Source organism: Oryctolagus cuniculus, chromosome 2, assembly GCF_051225735.1.
Source record: "Oryctolagus cuniculus isolate XC-2025 breed Fujian yellow rabbit chromosome 2, ASM5122573v1, whole genome shotgun sequence".
NCBI lineage: Eukaryota > Metazoa > Chordata > Mammalia > Lagomorpha > Leporidae > Oryctolagus > Oryctolagus cuniculus.
Window position 1 is genome coordinate 31591273 of NC_142868.1, and position 20827 is coordinate 31612099.

Consider the following 20827-nt stretch of genomic DNA (forward strand, 5'->3'; position numbering starts at 1 on the left):
ATATCACGGTCATGAAAAAGAGTGTCAGTGTTCAAGTTCCAGAGCTCCATGTCTCGGCAGAGACGGCTCTCCGATCAGTCACTTACAGGCAGGAAGTCGTGGGAAGGGTGCCACTCTGGGCAGTAGGCTCAAAGTTGCCAGGCAGATGGCCAGGCAAGAAGTTGGAGAGGTCCCCTGCTGAGAGGGCTGGTCCGGCTTTGTGGTCAGGTCTGGCAGCAGGCTGATAAGGACTCCAGGCCAGGTGGTGAGATGGCATCTCAGCTGGAGTTTTGATCCCATAGTCCTTTGTGTCACTTAGCAAGGGGGCTAGTGAGCTGGCGCTTCAGCTCCAAGTGCAAGGAGATCCAGAGGTTCGCTTGCACTGGGACACACACACACACACACACTCACACACACACACATTCACACAAACAGTGGGGTTACAGCTCAGGGACAGCTCTGCAGGTCGGCTTGTGCTGCTACCTGCTCCATGAAGAGTAGCGGGCTGCCTCTTCAGATCCAGATGTGTAGAGATCCAGAGGTTCACACATCCGGCCATGATCCCTGAGAGGATGGAGAGTGGTGCAAGGGCTCCCTTTTTATCCTCATTTTCGGCAGTTCTCCAGCTTGCATCCTCCAACATGTCCAATCAATGCTGGTTCCTCCTTGCTTATGTTTGAACTGTCCAGTCAATACTGCTCCCGCCTTCTTATGTTTGAACTGTCCAGTCAGCGTGGGTAGGAGGGTACTGTCCATAGCACACTGTTATCTGACCAGAGATGTCTGCTTGGTATGATTAGGAGCATCTCCCTAACAGCCGTTAGGCATTGCCTCAGCTCCTGACTTACAACTCCACTTTACTTTTATTTTGTGGCGAGTGGTAACTTCTTCACTCAGTGTTTTACTGTGCTTCCACAGTTCATCTCCTTTCCAGGTAAGTGGTGATCCGTGACTCTTCTTTAGATTCCTGTGGTATTCTCCACAAGGTCATTGTTAGAAAATGTACTATTCAAGTATTGACATCGGGAATTGACCCCCTAAAATATATATGAAAATGTGGCCCCTGAAAGTGCCCCAGAAGTGCCATCTGGGGTGCCACATTTGTTACCGGAATTTGGGGTGCCATACAATATTGCCATATGCTTATTAATAAATCCCCAATATTAATAAGCCCAAGAGGTTCTTGCCTACTATTTAGAGAAGAATTCTAAATACTGGCATCCATAAACGAGGTAGCATGGTACATTTTAGGATTTTATTTAGTGAGAAAGAAACGTAGGAGAGTAAAAACTTTATCTAAGAGAGCGAGGTAAATCTGGGTTTATACTGAGCACCAGAAACCAGCCATGTGGAGGAGCACCTAGGCCAGGAAGCCTAGGGCACGTGGCACGAAGGCCACGCACTCTGGAGGTGCAGGGCTACAGCCAGCTGCCTCCTGACAAGAGGCCAGGGCAAAGAAGAGAAGGGAGGTAGACACACTGTGTCCCAGGCTTTTAACCCACGTCCAAAGGGGAGTGGTTAATTAACCTGATTGGCTGATGGGCACTCAGGTGTGGCCAAGTAGGGGGAATGAGGTCACACAGGGGCATGATAAAGGCATAATCTTCCAGCTCACAAACATAATCAATTTAACCTGTATGCCTGCCTACTTCAGTACCAGTGACCACTACCAAAAAGAAGGCCTATTTTAAAATAAATTTTAAGTTTCAGGTTTGTTAGACCTTACAAATCAATGAGTTCATGCTACAAACCTACTAGAGACCTAACTTGTGATTACACGTTTTCATCTTTTTTGCTTCTTTTTGAGTAGATAGTTTTGTTGGATACAGAATTATTAGTGGATTTTTTTTTTAGCACTTTGACTATGTTGTTTCATTTGCCTTCTGGCCTCCATTCCTTCTGACAAGTAGTCAGCCATTAAGTGTATTGTTGCTTCCCTGTGTGGAATTGTTCACTTCCCTCTTCTTCTTTTTTTTTCTTTTTTTTTTTTTTTTTGGACAGGCAGAGTGGACAGTGAGAAAGAGACAGAGAGAAAGGTCTTCCTTTGCCGTTGGTTCACCCTCCAATGGCCGCCGAGGCTGGCACACCGCGCTGATCCGAAGGCAGGAGCCAGGTGCTTCTCCTGGTCTCCCATGGGGTGCAGGGCCCAAGCACTTGGGCCATCCTCCACTGCACTCCCTGGCCACAGCAGAGAGCTGGCCTGGAAGAGGGGCAACCAAGACAGAATCTGGCGCCCCGACCGGGACTAGAACCTGGAGTGCCGGCGCCGCAGGCGGAGGATTAGCCTATTGAGCCATGGCGCCAGCCTCAATTCCCTCTTGCAGTCAAGATTTTCTCTCTACCTTTGGTTTCAAATTATTGACTATAATGTGTAGTATGCATTTGCTGCAGCAGTGAAAACGCTACTTGGAACATCCTCATCTAGTATCAGAGTGCTTGGGTCTGAGTCCCAGATTAGCACCTGATTCCAGTTTCCTGTTAATGTGCATTCCAGGAGGCAATAGACAACTGCTCAAGTAGTTGGGTCCCTGCCACCCACATGGGAAAACAAGATTGAGTTCTGGGCTTCTGGCTTTGGCCTGACCTAGCCCTGACCTAGCACTAGCAGTTGCATTCATTTGGGAATGAATCAGTGGATGATTATAGTCTCATTGCCAGCCCCACCCCTGCCCACTGCCTCCTTTCAAATAAATAAAATTGATTTTAAATTTAAAAAAAAGTTTGACCATAATATACTGGAGTGTATGTCTTGTGTTTCTCCTAGTTGACTTTTAAACTTCTTGGATGTATAAACTAATATATTCATTTAAACTTGGGACCTATTATTACTTAAAATTTTTCTCTCTCTCTCTCTACTGCCTTTCTGAGACCTCCTTTACATATATATCAATATGGTTGATGTTGTACACAGATATTTTGGGGATCTGTTCAATATTTCTTCATTCTTTAAATATAATTATTTATTTGAATATATTTCAAATAGCTGATTTAAAGCCCTTATCAGCTAAATCCAACATCTGATTCTTCTGAGAGACTATTTCTGTTGATTTACTTTTTCTGAAAATCTGTCACTTTCTCTTTCTTTGTGTGCCTCATAATCTTTTTTTTTAATGGACAGTTTAAAAACAAAAACTTTTTTTAAAGATGTGTTTATGTGAAAGCGAGAGAGAGAGAGAGAGAAAATCTCCCATCCACTGGTATACTGCCCAAATGGCCACAACAGCCAAAACCAGGAGCCCAGAGCTCCATCAGGGTCTCCCATGTGGGCAGCAGGGGACCAAGTACTTGAACCATTCTCCACTGCCTTCCCATACACATTAGCAGGAAGCTGGATCTGAAGCAGAACAGCAGGGACTAGAACCAGTGCCCTGATTTGGGATGCCAGTGTCGAAGACAGCAGCTTAACCCACCTACACCAAAACACTGGTTTCCAAAACCTGAGCATTTTAGGTAATATTTTTAAATAGCTCTAAAGTCTGATTTTTCACCTCTGAATACTATTTTTTAATTTCTTGTTCTGTATGTTAGCTTTTGTAGAAATTTGCCGACATTCAATCTGTGGACTGTGCTCTCCATAGTGTGTGCTGCCATTATATCTAAGTAGTTACTTTATTAGCACTGTTAATTTCCATTTTAAGCTGGCTTCCATCAGGCCTTCTCACAATACTGCTACCCATGTAAACAGGCTCAGTCATCCAAGTATGGATCTCTTTCAATTCCTCTTGCTTTTGAGTGTAACATTCCCAACAGCCAGGAATTTGCAGAGGCTTTCTTAAGGCTCCCTGTGGCTGTTTATTTCTTTGATATTCTTGTTAAATTTGGATAAAGCCCCAGGCTAGTGGAGGCCCCTGGCTTATTCATTTGTCTGGCTCAGAGATCACTGTTGCTATTAGCAATAGTGATGAGCACTATTGTTATGGGAGGTTTTCCAAGCTCAGCTCACAGTGGGAGGGGGGGGGTTGGATTTTGATGCCTTTAGCTTGACTTTCTCTGATCTGGATGCTGAAGTGGGGAGTTTGGAATAAGGAAGGATAGGTGAAGCTCCAGGCAAGAATCCCATAGACTCATAACTGCTGTTACCCAAAGTTAAGTTATTTTTCGTGGATAATAATCACTTCCCATTTGTTTGCTGCTTTGGTGTCTAAATGATTTATAAAGCTTAATGACAGTTGTTTTTACAATTTTGTCAAGTTTGTTTATTGCTTATTAGAAGAGACACTGAACTTCTCAGTATGCTGTACTCCCTCATATATATTGTCACATCACTCCAGAGTCACACATGACTATCAATGCTGTTAACATAATCAACTATTACTTAAAAATTATATTGGATTTTGATGTATGTTTGCTTTATGGATACAAATTTTTTTTTAGTTTGGTTTAATATTTTCATTGCTCACTGCTTTGTTGAGTACTAATTATATTCTGGAATCAACTCTAACTTCTATAATGGTAAGTTATATGAGAAAATTCCTGTCTTCCATGCATTCACAGTCAAGAGGAATAAATGAAATAAAATTAATTATAAATATTTATAATATGTCCTCAATGCAGTATTATATAGGGGTGAACAGAGAGCTGTGGAGTGACCCATGGAGGCATGCTATCTCTAGCAAGAGTTCACTAAGTGTACTAATTTTCACTGGGATTCGAAAGGGTAGGAGTCAGGAAAAACTAAGAGGTTGCAGTAAATTTAGCCTTGGAGCAGTAAAATCTGTGGGAAGACAAGGCTCAGCATCAATGACATCTGAAAACTCGGACTCTAGAGGGTACATGAGGAACAGCAATAGAAGGTGGAACTTAGCTAGAAGATGCGTCTACACCCACTGAGCATTCTGCTGGTTATCCTTTAGACTGGCAGATGCTGGCCAAGGTATTCAATAATCAAGTTGGTTTTTGCTTCTCTTATACCTTAGAATTCATTCGTGGAAGCTTTGTGAAACATCAGACTGTAGTGAGGGAGGGACAGGTAGCAGATCAATCAAATAGAAGATTTTGTTCTCTTTAAGTAGACAGCAAGTATGAAAATAGTGTGCTCAGTTTATTATTTTTTACTTTAACAAAAGTAAATCTTTTTAAGATAAAATGGTTTTCAGAATGGGTCATACACCAAAGCCAACTGTATGTTGCATATAAGAGATACAGCCAAACAAAAAGATTGGGAAAGTTTGGGAAATATGAGCACAGTTAGATATCATAAAATGGGGAAAGGAAGTAGCATAACTCCACAAAGACAGCACTTATAGACATTTGCATACAAAAATACTCCATTCTCATTTTTTACTGTATGTATATACATATATAATTCTAACTTCAAAATATGAGAGAAAACAAGTAGTTTTTATCTCTCTGTGTTTGGCTTATTTCAGTTAGCATGATGATTGCCAACTCTATCCTTTTTGTTGTAAGTGCTTGTATTTGATTTTTTTTTTACTTCTGAGTAATATTCCATTGTGTATGTAGACCACAATTTCATTCTCCATAAATCCATTGATGGATAGCTAGGTTGATTCCATATCTTTGCTGTTGTGAATAGTGCTGCAATAAATGTGGGAGTGAAGTATATCATAGGATGACTGCATTTCATTTAGCTATATTTGCAAAAGTGGGATAGTTGGGTCATGTAGTAGATCTATTTTTAGTTTTTTTTAAGACCTCCTTACTGTTCTACATAATAGCTGTATTCATTTTCATTCCATCATGACACTGATTGGGATGCCTACATCCCATAGTGGAGTGCCAGGATTTGAATCCTGGCTCTGTGCAATTCCAGATCTCTGTTGATGGCACCCTGGGAAACAGAAAGTGATGACTTGAGTGCCTGTCAACCATATGAGAGACTTGACTTGAGTTCCCTGCTTTTGGCTTTGGCTGTTGCAGGCATTTGGGGAGTGAGCCAACAGAAAGGAAAATAATCAAAATCTCCTCTTCCCCTCATTCTCCTTCTCTTCTACCACATCTCTTTCCCTCCTTTCCTTACTCCCTCCTTCTCTGACTTTCCAGTAAATAAACTAATTTTTTTAATTTTAAAAATGCATTGAGTCTGGCCTGCGCCGCGGCTCACTAGGCTAATTCTCCGCCTTGCAGCGCCGGCACACCGGGTTCTAGTCCCGGTCGGGGCGCCGGATTCTGTCCCGGTTGCCCCTCTTCCAGGCCAGCTCTCTGCTGTGGCCAGGAAGTGCAGTGGAGGATGGCCCAAGTGCTTGGGCCCTGCACCCCATGGGAGGGACCAGAAGTACCTGGCTCCTGCCATCGGATCAACACGGTGCACCGGCCGCAGCGGGCCAGCCGTGGCGGCCATTGGAGGGTGAACCAATGGCAAAGGAAGACCTTTCTCTCTGTCTCTCTCTCTCACTGTCCACTCTGCCTGTCAAAAAAAAAAAAAAAAAAATGTATTGAGTCTCAAACATGATCTCCCATTCTTATGTAAAAATATCAGGTTGTGAGTTGAAAATGAAATTCCCATAATTTGTTTCTAAAAAATATAGTGATCAAATTGAAAAGATGTTTATGACATAAAATTCACAAGATTTGCTAGTATTAAAATAACAAAGAATGAGGGGCCCCCATTGTGGTTTAGAGAATAAAGCTGCTGACTGGGATCCAGGCATCGGATATGGGCCCTGATTCTTGTCTCTGCTGCTCCACTTCTAATTTAGCTCCGTGCTGATAGCCTGGGAAAAGCAGTGGAAGATGGCCCAAGTGTTTGGGCCCCTGCAACCCGCATGAGAGACCCAGATGAAGCTCCTGACTTCAGTCTGGCCCAGCCCTGACCATTGTGGCCATCCAGGGAGTAAACCAGCAGATGGAAGATATCCCTCCTGCCCTCCCCTCTTTCCCCTTTCCCGTCTCTGTTCTCCCCTCCCTTTTCTCTCCCTCTCCCTTTCCCCCCTTTCCTCTCCCCTTCTCTCTCTCCTTCTCCCTCTCCCTCTCTCCCTTTTTGTCTGTAACTCTTTGAAATAAATAAATCTTTAAAAATAAGGAAGAATGGGGTGGGAGGGAAGTTGTGGGGGGGGGCATTGTAATCCATAAGCTGTACTTTGGAAATTTATATTCATTAAACAAAAGTTAAAAAAAAAAAAGAAGAAGGAAAAAAAAGGAAGAATGAACATGGCTAGTTTGATACAAAGGGTTTATCAGAGGGCTTTGGAGGGAAGACACCATCTTGGGAAATGGGCAAGTAAGAAAGTAACCTAAATAACAACAGAAGAAGTTTGGTTAATGGATGAGTAGAGGGAGACAATGCAGGCAAGAGCTGATATACAGACAGCTGGGAGATGAAGCGTGAATAACAGTTGCAGCAGAGGATGTGTGGTGGATTCTCAATTTTCTTAGTTGCCAGAACTGTAGAAACAACTAAACTTCATCTAATATTTATGTCTTAAGTTTGGGGGAGGGAGGAGCTGTAGGAGGCTCTAATCTAGTATGATCCTTTGGGCACCCTTTTATTTCTAATAAAAATTTGGCAATATTTCCAAACCATTCTTGAAGTAAAATCAAAATGTTTCAAGGATAATGGAATTGACTAATAATTCTCCTCCAGTGAATGTGCTTCCTGTGGGTGACAGACACTGCATAGAGACCTTCATTGCCTCTGAAATCACCAAGGAATAATTTAGAAAGCAATTCCTTCAAAACTAATAGTTCAGCCAAAGTCTTAATGCATCTTCAAAGCATTAAAGAACTGAGCAGATACAAATGGATATAATGACTATGTATAAAAATTAAATAATGATGTACTTTCATCTGTACCTTTTTAAAAGTTTCCTTATAATGTGTGAGATTCTGTGAGTCAGTTTTTTCTGTGACATTCAAATGATTTTCATTGCAAAACACCCAAGTTTGCCATTGGTATGAATCAGATTTCTTAATTTAATTAAGCCAGTTTATCTGTCACCCATAATAATTAATCCATTCTATCTTAATTACTTTCACATTTTCAGAGCAAATCATCATAAATTAATACAAAAATAGGAAAGTCTGAGTCATTTTTGTAATGTAAGTAAGGGCACAGAATGCCTATCAGATATCTTCATATGCTTTCTTCATATATTTAGAAAGATGCAAAATAACTTAGTAAAAATATGTTCATATTCTGCCAGAAACCAAAAAAGAAATATTTCAGTTCATTCATTTACTTCATGACACCAACTTTCTAAACCTGTTGTTTGTTCCCCAGAATTTTACATCGTCTTTGTTTTATAGCTGTCCAGTGACGCATGGTAATGTAGGAAGCCTACCATTTCCAGAGGAAATCACAAAGCAGTGTTGCCTGTGAGCTCACTCTTGTTGCTGGTGCATGTGTGGGTTTTCATTCATTCATTCATTCATTGAGCATGATTCTAATCACTGGGATGCAACAGTGAGTGAGACAAAAGAGGATTCCATCTCCCTTTGAGCTCATGTCTCAGTGGGGGAGATAGACAGTAAACAAAAAAGCAGTAATGGTGATGAGTAATGTGCAAGGAATTAAAATGAGTTAGGAGAAGGGGGTTCAGTGGCTTCTGTAGTGAAGTACTCCAAGAAGGTCTCTGAGGAGATGGCACTAATGCTAACACTGGAATGGCTATAAATGCCATGCAGTGGCCCCAGAACTGGGCAGTACTGCAGGAAGTCACAGCTAAAGCAAACGCTCAGGAGTTGGAGTGGAATTCAGGAACCAAGCGGAGGCCAGTGCTGCTGGAGTGACATGAACAGGAAGAGAGAGCATGGATAGTGCAGAGTATAGACTTCATTCCAAGTTCACGAAGAGCTGTGGAAGGGCTCTGGCTGCTCTGTGGTGAATGGTTTTAAGGAGATAAATATGGAAATCTGGAGATAAGAGTCCAAAGAAGGGCTGAATTTTTACCTACGAGCAGAGGTAAGATAAGTAGATTAATTCAGGATTTGCTTAGAGGTAGAGTGAGAAAACATATGCTGGGTTGGTTGTTGAAGGATGTATTACAGAAAGAAGAATCTCAAACATTTTTATTTCACAAACCTAGAACTTCTACCTCCCTTACCCATTTCATTGGTCATTACATTGGCCAGTTTTAAAGATTCATTCTTTTCCCAGTTGCTTATTTCCATGGTTAAAGCAGACTATGATATACAGCTGCCTGGATCCAAATCTCAGTTCTCTGATGTAGCAGCCATATGATCTGGGGCAAATTTTTAACCCCTGTACCTTTCAATTTTCTCTGCTAAAAGAACAGAGCAATAGTTCGAACTATTTTATAGAATGGTCATCAGAAATGACTAAGGAAATACTTACTTAGCACACAACTGGAATGTAATAAGCACTCAGTAAATGTTAATAATTGTGTACCGTATTTCTCTTTTCCTTCTTACTATTGTACCTTCAGATCTCAGAAGCTAGCAATAAGACATAAAAGTAACGTTTTTAAACAAAAATTTTGTTTCTCTTATCCATAATTCTTGGATGTAGGTATTATTTTTTATAATTTGTAACAATAATCCTTATTTAATGTATTCCTAAATTCCACATGGAGTAGTACTTATTTACCTTTAAAATTATTTTCCTTATGTGGGTTTTTAAATTCTAAGGCCTTTCAGCTTTTCTGTGAAAATAGTGTTTTTGGCTTTTAAATGAGCAAAAAGACAATGAGCACCTTACCCTAAGATTATATAATTTATGTAAAGATTTAAATTGCTACCTTCCGCAGCGCTGTAATACCATGGGCTCTGCTCAGTTGGCCCCCCATGCTTTTCTGCTGGGCTTAGACCCACATTGGATCTTAAGTGGGAAAGGACCCTATTCATGTGAACCTCAGCAATCTAGAAGATCTTGTATTTCTCTGGCTCTTTGAGTTCCATGTAAACACTGGTTACTAACACTCTGCCAGCCTGCAGCTGCATTTCAGACTCTCATGATTGGTTATTTGCGGCTCAAAATAGGCTTGGGAACAGTAGGAAAACAGATTAGGTCAACACAGCATATGGCTGCTTTTCCATGGACAGATGTGGTTGAAAATAACAAGGAAATTCTTGTAAATTGGTGTCTTTGTTATAATGTGTGCAAATGTTTCATGGTTATGGCTGGGATGGAGACACATTTAGCAAATGCTACTTTTCATGAGATAACACATTAGCCTAATTTTTGAAAACCGTGTTTCTCTGACATTAGTTAGGCATGGAACAGCCTCTCTTCTGCTGATGGTGTCGTCATTGATGCAGGAGAAGCTTCTCGTTTAGCACAGGTGGCTCCCAAGTCCTTTTCCTGCAAGACATGCAACATTAAATACACATGCGCTCTGTGATCCTTCTGGTTTTAGGTTCTCTATTTCTTCGTGTATTTTTAATGACAAGAGTTAATAAAAATACTTTATTCAGAAATGTTGTATGTTGCACATCTAAAATGTTTCCCATTTCCCCTAAGTCTGGAGAAGGCAATACTACGATGTTAAACCACTGGCCATTTGAATCCATGGTGGATAGAATCTGTTACTTTCAAATGTTTGCTCTCACAATTTCTCTCTCTTAATTATTGTGTTGATTGCATGGATGCTATACTGAATCTTGTACAAGATGGATTATTTCTAGATACTTTAGGCAACGGTGATAGTCTTTTTTTTTTTAATCAGTAAATAATATGTGTGTGTGTGTGTGTGTTGAAACTTTTATATTCTGTGAGTCTAGAACATTTGATAGCCCTGTAGTGTTTCCTTCTACCTCTCTGAAAGGGAGCATGATCCTGGCTATTTAAGAGTCAGGCTCTTTAAGGCTATTTAAGGCCTGCATGAACATAAAACTCAACTGTGAAATCTCAGCTCTGCCAGCACACACAATAGTCACTATGGAGCTCCCTCCTTCCAACAGGCTTTGTGTGTGCACACCTGGTGGATGGATCTCTTTGGAATTATCCCAACAGCCAGACATCCCATCATGTCCCAGTTTAGCACTCCAACTTGATTATGTTAAGGTCAATATTTAAGTTTTCCTTTTTGGGGAGAAAATATTTATGATGTATTCATATTCTGTGTGTTTGTTTTTATACTACAGACACAGGAGCAGAAAGACAGGCACTACGAGAAAATGTATATCCTAAGCTGAGAGAATTCTGCAGAGAAAACTATGGATTGGAATTTCAGGTACTGCCAATACTAATCTCATTTTTAATTATGTCAGCTGAATAACTAGTGTTTGTTTCTGTCACAACTGGAGTCATATAATGACAAGTGTTAATATATGAATTTTTTCATTTATTTAAGCATAGGTAAAAAGAAATCCTGGGATATAGAAATAAAATATTGAGTCAGTTTTGATGTTTGAAACTTAACAGTCTTGATTGCCTCCTAGTACTGGTTCATCTTTTCCTTTGAACCATTTTTATTTGCTTTTTTAGCAGCTCCATTATCCAAAAGGTGAATGTTGCTGAACACATGTGTTTAAGTTATCATCACTATAAATGTTTTTGCACCTCAAAATCAGGACCAACTTTTAAAAAATATTTTCTTTCAGTAGCTTGGCCAGTCCTTACCTTCTCTCTTGCCTTCTAGATATTCTAATATTCCAGATATTCTAATATTGTGTAAAAATCCTTTTTCCTATTTCAGGGCCTTATCATTTATCAAAAAAAAATCTATCTCCCTTTCAAGGGACAGTAACTGCATTTGTTATTGCTAAAGTTCTCGACATCTTGGAATTTTTATTCACTGTTGATTTTACCACTAATGCAAAAGTACTTGAAAACGTTGGATGTGTCATAAACATCCCAAAACTAAGAAATTGAATGGTTCTTGCAACAGCTATTGTTTATTCATATTTTTTCAACTTTATTTACAATGGAAGTTTGGTCCTGTCTCAACTACACATTTACGCTGTGTAGTGATGAATATGTAGTAGGGATTTGTGGTGCAAGACTGTAAAATGTACCATTGTTTTTGTTTGTTTGTTTGTTTGTTTTTTGACAGGCAGAGTTAGACAGTTAGAGAGAGACAGAGAGAAAGGTCTTCCTTTTTCCCTTGGTTCACACCCCAAGTGGCCGTTGCAGCGATCCGAAGCCAGGAGCCAGGTGCTTCCTCCTGGTCTCCCATGCAGGTACAGGGCCCAAGCACTTGGGCCATCCTCCACTGCACTCCCAGGCAACAGCAGAGAGCTGGACTGGAAGAGGAGCAACCGGGACAGAATCCGGCACCCCAACCAGGACTAGAATCCAGGGTGCCGGTGCCACAGGTAGAGGATTAACCTAGTGAGCCTTGTGAAAGAAACTTTCACCTTTCTTTTTGTTTCCTCCTGGATAAATATTTTATCTTAGTACACCTCCCGAAGCCTTCTAACATGATGCATAAAGTAATGGTTTCTAAATGGCTTCCATCTCAATGCATAAAACCAGTCAGCAGCAGGCCATTATGACATACACATTGAATAGTTGCTCATAAGTCACCATTTACTTGATAAATTGTGGGCCTAAATTAAATTCCTTGTCATGAATTCACATTACCTTCTCTGCAGAACCTGGTTCTACTGATAACAGGGTCCCAACTGTTAACAAAACTTCCAGTCTGTTAAGATTCCCACACACTTGGACACATCCTGTGGACTCGGTTACTATCGAAAAAGAAATGTGTCTGAGCACATTAATCCCATCTTTGAGTTTACTGTTTTGCATCATTTTTGTCAGTAGAGGAAGGATGCTGTTCAACCAGAGCAGCCTGCATGACGCATGGCATTGACTAGGAATAGCAGAGGGGAAAAGAGAAAGGTGTAGCTTCTCAATCAGAGGAGGCACAGAGAAGCCAGATGCAGCCAAAGGAAAACTACAGAAGTCAAAGCCCACAGAATAAACCTGTGGCACAGATCATTCTAGGCAGGTGAATGAGTTAGCAAAAGAGGTGCTGGACAATGGTGGAAACAGCACTGGGCCCAGAAGATGTGGGGCTAAGGCCCGGCTCTCCACCACAAGTGACTTTACCTGCCCTATCCCTCAGTGCAGTGTCTAATTTAGGGATGGTAGCAGCTTGCAGGTCTGAGGTTATATTAAAAATTAAGTAGCACATGCAAAGTTGCAGTTGCCTCTCAGCTGTAACTTAATAGGAGCTCAAATACATAATGTCTGAGTCTTTTTTTTTTTTTTTTTAATTTTTTTTTTTTTGACAGGCAGAGTGGACAGTGAGAGAGAGAGACAGAGAGAGAAAGGTCTTCCTTTGCCGTTGGATCACCCTCCAATGGCCGCCGCTGCAGCCGGCGCACCGCGCTGATCCGATGGCAGGAGCCAGGATCCAGGTGCTTTTCCTGGTCTCCCATGGGGTGCAGGGCCCAAGCACCTGGGCCATCCTCCACTGCACTCCCTGGCCATAGCAGAGAGCTGGCCTGGAAGAGGGGCAACCGGGACAGAATCCGGCGCCCCAACCGGGACTAGAACCCGGTGTGCCGGCGCCGCAAGGTGGAGGATTAGCCTATTGAGCCACGGCGCCGGCTGTCTGAGTCTTCTAAGAATATGCTTTTTACTGTAGTCCTTTATGGTAGAATAAATATAGCTGTTCTCCCTAAAGATGGGTTTTCTAGAGATAATTCTCTTTCCTCAACTGCAACAAAATATGGTGCCAGAAGCTCCATAAAAAGCCAGTATACCCACACAGTATTCCAGATTCCATCTTTGGTTGTGTGTTGAGCACAGTAGAAATGAATTTCCCCAAGTTGCTTAAAAATACTGACCTATTTCTGCCTGTTTACCTTTTCTTAGCCATTTTGTGCACCTATCCTTCCTCATCTGACCTCCTAGATCCTACTCATTCTTAAGCATCCTCCTGTCTGATTACACACTGCATCTTTGTCCGCCTTTCAGTGGAATGCTCTGCATGGGTTTCTGCAGTGGCATGTGCAGTTTTGGGTTGCCTGAACAGTCCAAGGCTTTCCTACTTTAGAATGTTGCTGTGGCTGTTCAGCCAGCAACACCCACCCCTTCATCTTCACCTGCTGCTTTCTGATCATTACCACTCAGATGTCACTTCCTAGAAATACCTGGTTTCCTAAAGAACTAATCTTAAGTCACCACCTAGAAGCTGTCTGTGGTGGAATGAGAAGGCCATGCCAAGATGGCCGCTGGCAAGCGAGGGTCAGTTACTCAGGAATGGCTTTGAAACCCACCTGGCAACAGAGCCTGCCGGGCAACAGGCTGTGATTGGATGGCTTTGGAAACCACATGGCAAACGGAGCCTGCCCAGCAACAGGCTGTGATTTGATGGCTTTGGAGCCTGCCTGGCAACAGGCTGTGGTTGGTTAGAGCATAGACCGCCCCTTGACCGGATTGGCTGCCTTGGCTATATAAGCTGTTGTACCAACTGAAATAAATGAGTCTGCGGGCTGCTTGCCTCTGGCCCACTTTCACAGGATTCCCAGGGTCTGTGTGGTGACTCTGCGCCTCTTGCCCCCACCAGGCTCCTCCTCTCAGGAACAAATCCTCTCAGGAAGAAATCAACAGCAACAGCTGTCTTTCACATTGTGTTATTTTATCTCTTACATAGCGTATGTCGGTATCAGGTATTTTTTCTGTTTAATTGTGTGTTGGCTTGCTTGTTGTCTTTCTTGAACCAAATGGTTAGTTTTATAAGAACAGGTGTTTTTCTTTCTTCATGATATCTGTATATATTCCTGGTCCTAGAATAGTGCCCAACACTGAGAAAAGCTCCGTAAAAATTTGAATGAATGTGAATGAACGACCACATGAAATATGAATAAATGAAGAAGCCCAAAGATTGTTTAAGAAACCTTTCTCTGACATCCCTCCTTCCCAGGATATACTCTGTACCCTCCTCTTTGTTCCCCTATTTTCCTATGCATAACTCTCAGTCATTCATCCAGTCCATTCAAGAAGTATTTGTTGTGCACTGACCACATGCCAGTCAACATTCTAAATGCTGGGAACACAAGAGCAAACCAGACACTTTTCTGTGGGTGGACCTACTAGTAATATTGGAGGAGGCAGACAATAAACAGATAAGATCTGTGGTTCTAAATGTGTTTATTGCATAAATGTATTTATTGAAATAAAGTAAGGTAAGGGAGGTTAAGGAATGCTAAGTAGTCAGAGAAGACTCAGTGATGGGACAACTTTTGAGCAGAGATCTGCAGAAAGTGTTGTAGGAAGTCATACAGATGTCTAAGGAAGAAGAAGTCCAGGCACAGGGTGCAAGTACATAAAAAATCTGAGGTGAAAATTTGTTTAAAATATTCTAGAAGCAGTAAATAATCCAAGTGTGAATTTAGTGGAACAAGTAAGAGGAATAATTATAGATGACATCAAAGTCAGGTCATAAGGGACCTTACAGGCTGAGATTAAGAACTTAGAATTTCACTGAGTAAGAAAGGTATAAAGGGACATGATAGGATTTGACTTCCCTGTAAATGTTTGCTCAGGTGCTATGAGTAGAATAGAATAGGGAGGGATGGTAAAAGCAGAAAGATAGTGAAGAGAGGAAGTGATCGTCATGTAACCTAAAATTGAGCAGTGGAGAGATCAGAATCCTCTGATTACGTAAGTTTTTCATAACATGTCTCTAAGTCCTGGAATTGTGTCCTACTCAGATAAGCCCAATGGTCTGGGAAGTAGCTGACAAATAATACGCCATTTTGTCAGATTTCTTTTTTTTTTTTCTAATTTTTTAATTTACATAAGGTGAACAAGTGTCATATCTCATATGTACAGATGTAGGAGCATAATGTTATTTCCCACCCTACTCTCCTTCCTGCCCATGCTCCCGCCCTCCCTCCTCTTTCCTTTCTTACCCCTTCTTACAATTTTTACAATGACATACTTTCAGTTTATTTTATAATTAAGTTTAACCCTCCACTAAGGAAAGAATTCCACAAGTGGTAAGAAGAAAAAACACTGTTCCTCAACAGTAGCAACCAGGGCCGTAAACAATAATCAAGTCTCAAAATGTAAATTTCACACATATTTAAGTCACTTTGATAGAATATGGAGTTATATACACTCTATCTTTATGCCTGTCTGGCAAGCTATTTTGTAATAATTCTGCGGTTTTGGTTTTTTTCTACTTAAACTTAGATATTTAATGAAAATGTACCAGATTGATTATCTGAACTTCAGTTAATTCTTTGCGGGGTGTATGTATTCATTCACATGTGCATGCACATGTAGATTGGTCAAAGATGGAAACAGCTAAGTGGAAAGAAATTTTTGAGTTGTCGATTTCCAGCTTCATTCCATTGTGGTTAAAGAAGATGCATCGTATGATTTCAGTTTTTAATTTGCTGAGACTTGCTTTATGGCTTAGCATATGGTCTATCTTAGGGCAAGTTCTATGCACTGATGAGAAGAATGTGTATTCTGCTACTGTGGGGTGAAAAGTTCTGTAGATATGAGTTAAGTCCATTTGGTCTATAGTGCTGATTAGCTCTGTTATTTGTTGATTTTCTGTCTAGTTGATCTGTAGATTGATGAAAGTGGGGTGTTAAAGTTCCCCATTACTATTATATTGGAGTCTGTGTCTCCCTTAGCGCCATTAACATTTCTTTTCAATAGCTGGACACTCTGTAATTGGGTGAGTATACATTTATTATAGTTACATCTTTCTCTTGAATTGATCCCATAATCATTCCATAGTGCCCTTCTTTGTCTTTTTTAACAGTTTGGGTGTTAAAGTTTATTTTGTCTGATATTAGGATGGCAATACCTGCCCTTTTTTTGCTTTCCATTAGCATGGAATATCTTTTTCCATACTTTCATTTTCATTCTGCGTGTATGTTGGCAAAATGTGTTTCTTTTAGAGCAGGAAATAGATGAATCTTGTTTTTTAATCCATTTGGCCAGTGAGTTGAGGCTGTTTACATTTAAGGTGACTATTGATAAGTAACAGCTTGGCTCTGCCATTTTTCCATAAATATTCCTATTGTTTCCTTTGGATTTCTTTTGTACTTTCACTGGGGATTTTCTGCCTTCAGATTCTTACATAATGAAGGCTATCTTTCTATGTTTCTGTGTGTAGCACATCCTTAAGCATCTTTTGTGAGACTGGATGAGTGGTGATAAATTTTTTCAATTTCAGTTTGTTATGGGAGGTCTTTATTTCACCTTCAATCATAAATGAAAGCTTTTCAGGGTACAGTATTGTGGGTTGACAGTTTGTTTCCTGAAGATTTGGACCATGTCTCACCATTCTCTTCTAGCCTGTAGGATTTCTAATGTAAAGTCAGCTGTGAGTCCAATTGGAGATTCTCTGAAAGTAATCTGATGTTTTCTCATGCACATTTTAGAATCTTTTGTTTATGTTTTACTGTGGAGAGTTTGACTACAATGTGTCATGGTGAAGATCTTTTTTAGAGCCATTAGGCAAGAAAAAGAAATCAAAAGGATACAAATTGGAAAGGAGGAAATCAAACTATCCCTATTTGCAGATGACATGCTTCTATATTTAGGGGATCTAAAAGACTCCACTGAGAAACTATTGGAGCTCATAAAAGAGTTTGTTATAGTGGCAGGATATACAAAATCAACACAGAAAAATCAATAGCCTTTGTATATACAGACAATGCCATCTGAGAAAGAACTTTTAAGATCTGTAACATTCACAATAGCCACCCAGAATTTAAATACCTCAGAATAAATTTAATAATGATGTCAAAGATATCTATGATAAAAATTAGAAAACAATAAAAAATGAAATGGAAGAAGACATTTAAAAAGGAAAAATCTTCTGTATTCATGGATTGGAAAAATCAAAATCATCAAAATGTCCATACTACCAAAAACAATTTATAAATTCAGTTCCACCTCAATCAAAATACCAATGACATTCTTTGCAGATCTAGAAAAACTGATTCTAAAATGCATATGGAAATATAAGAGATCCCAAATAGCTAAGGCAATCTTATAGAACAAAAACAAAACTGATAGCATCAAAATACTAGATTTCAAGAATACTACAGGGCAGTTATAATCAAAACAGCCTGGTACATAATCAAAATTACCTGATGCTAGCACAAAAACAGACTTGTAGACCAATGGAACATAATAGAAGCTCCAGAAATCAATCTACACATCTACAGCAACTTATATTTGACAAGGAGCTAAAAGCAATCCCCGGAGTAAGGACAGTCTCGTCAACAAATAGTGCTGGGGAAACTGGATCTCCACGCTCAGAAGTATGAAATCAGACCCCCACCTTACACCTTACATAAAAATCCACTCAAAATGGGTCACAGACCTAAATCTACGGCCCGATACCACTAAATCATTAGAGAACATGGGGGAATCCCTGCAGGTCATTGGTATAGGCAAAGACTTCTTGGAAAAGACCCCAGAAGCACAGGCAATCAAAGCCAAAATTGACAAATGGGATTATAGCAAGCTGCTTCTGTGCAACAAAAGAAACACTGAGCAGAGAAAGAAGCATCCTACAGAATGGGAGAAAATGTTTGCAAACTATGCAACTGATAAAGGGTTAACATCCAGAATCTATAAAGAGCTCAATAAACTCAACAACAACAAAACAAACAATCCAATTAAGAAATGGGTAGTTTGCAAATATTTTTTCCCATTCTGTCGGTTGTCTCTTCACTCTCCTGACTGTTTCTTTTGCAGTACAGAAACTTCTCAGTTTGATGCAATCCCAATAGTTGATTTTGGCTTTGACTGCCTGTGCCTCCCGGGTCTTTTCCAGAAATTCTTTGCCTGTGCCAATATCTTGAAGGGTTTCCCCAATGTTCTCTAGTAACTTGATGGTGTCAGGTCGTAGATTTAGGTCTTTAATCCATGTTGAGTGGATTTTTGTGAAGGTGTAAGGTAGGGGTCTTGCTTCATGATTCTACATGTGGAAATCCAATTTTCCCAGCACCATTTATTGAATAGACTGTCCTTGCTCCAGGGATTGATTTTAGATCCTTGATCAAATATAAGTTGGCTGTAGATGTTTGGGTTGATTTCTGGTGTTTCAATTCTGTTCCATTGGTCTATCCATCTGTTTCTGTACCAGTACCATGCTGTTTTGATTACAACTGCCCTGTAGTATGTCCTGAAATCTGGTATTGTGATGCCTCCAGCGTTGTTTTTGTTGTACAAAATTGCTTTAGCTATTCGAGGTCTCTTGTGCCTCCATATAAATTTCAGCACCATTTTTTCCAGATCTGAGAAGAAGGTCTTCGGTATCTTGATTGGTATTGCATTGAATCTGTAAATTGCTTTTGGGAGAATGGACATTTTGATTATATTGATTCTTCCAATCCATGAGCATGGAAGATTTTTCCATTTCTTGGTATCCTCTTCTATTTCTTTCTTTAAGGTTTTGTAATTTTCATCATAGAGATCTTTAACGTCCTTGGTTAAGTTTATTCCAAGGTATTTGATTGTTTTTGTAGCTATTGTGAATGGGATTGATCTTAGAAGTTCTTCCTCAGCCATGGCATTGTCTGTGTATACAAAGGCTGTTGACTTTTGTGCATTGATTTTATACCCTGCTACTTTGCCAAACTCTTCTGTGAGTTCCAATAGTCTCTTAGTAGAGTTCTTTGGGTCCCCTAAATAAAGAATCATGTCATCTGCAAAGAGGGATAGTTTGAGTTCTTCCTTCCCAATTTGTATCCCTTTGATTTCTTTTTCTTGCCTAATAGCTCTGGCTAGAACCTCCAGAACTATATTGAATAGCAGTGGTGAGAGTGGACATCCCTGTCTGGTACCAGATCTCAGTGGAAATGCTTCCAACTTTTCCCCATTCAATAGGATGTTGGCTGTGGGTTTTTCATAGATTGCTTTGATTGTATTGAGGAATGTTCCTTCCAAACCCAGTTTGCTTAGTTTTCATCATGAACGGGTGTTGTATTTTATCAAATGCTTTCTCGGCATCTATTGAGATAATCATATGGTTTTTCTTCTGCAGTCTGTTAATGTGGTGTATCACATTGATTGTCTTGCGCACATTAAACCATCCCTACATACCAGGGATAAATCCCACTTGGTCTGGGTGGATGATCTTTCTGATGTGTTGTTGCATTCTATTGGTGAGAATTTTATTGAGGATTTTTGCATCTATGTTCATCAGGGATATTGGTCTGTAATTCTCTTTCAGTGCTGCATCTTTTTCCGGCTTAGGAATTACGGTGATGCTGGCTTCATAGAAAGAATTTGGGAGGATTCCCTCTTCTTCGATTGTTCTGAATAGTTTGAGAAGAATTGGAGTTAGTTCTTCTTTAAATGTCTGGTAGAATTCAGCAGTGAATCCATCTGGTCCTGGGCTTTTCTTTGTTGGGAGGGCCTTTATTACTGTTTCAATTTCTGTCTCAGTTATGGGTCTGTTTAGGTTTTCGATGTCTTCCTGGTTCAATTTAGGCAGGTTACATGTGTCCAGGAATCTCCATTTCTGATAGGTTTCCCTGTTTGCTGGCATACAAGTCCTTGTAGTAATTTCTGATGATTCTTTTATTTCTGTGGTGTCTGTTGTTACATTTCCTTTTTCATCTCTTATTTTATTGATTTGGGTCTTTTCTTTTTTTAGTTAGTTGTGCCAATGGGGTGTCAATTTTGTTTATTTTTTCAAAAACCCAGCTCCTCGTTTGGCTGATTTTTTGTAATGTTTTTCTTGATTCAATCCTGTTGATTTCTTCTCTGATTTTAATTATTTCTATTCTCCTACTAGATTTGGGTCTGGTTTGCTGGAGGTTTTCTAGATCCTTGAGGTGAATAGAAAGCTCATCTATTTGGTGCCTTTCCAATTTCTTGATGTAGGCACCTATTGATATAAACTTTCCTCTTAACACTGCTTTTGCTGTGTCCCATAAGTTTTGGTATGTTGTGCTGTTATCCTCATTTACTTCCAGAAAGTTTTTGATTTCTCTTTTGATTTCTTCTATGACCCATTGTTCATTCAGGAGCATGTTGTTCAATCTCCATGTG

General features: G+C 40.2%; 1 protein-coding gene across 1 annotated transcript in view; it reads left to right on the forward strand.

The window, feature by feature from the left end:
* The window catches only part of NWD2 (NACHT and WD repeat domain containing 2), a 188218-nt gene that overhangs the window by 53922 nt on the left and 113469 nt on the right, over positions 1–20827 (forward strand). Inside the window, exon 2 of the mRNA XM_008274917.5 lies at positions 10981–11069. Coding sequence (XP_008273139.4) covers positions 10981–11069 — 89 coding nt within the window. The remainder of the gene's footprint in view (positions 1–10980; positions 11070–20827) is intronic.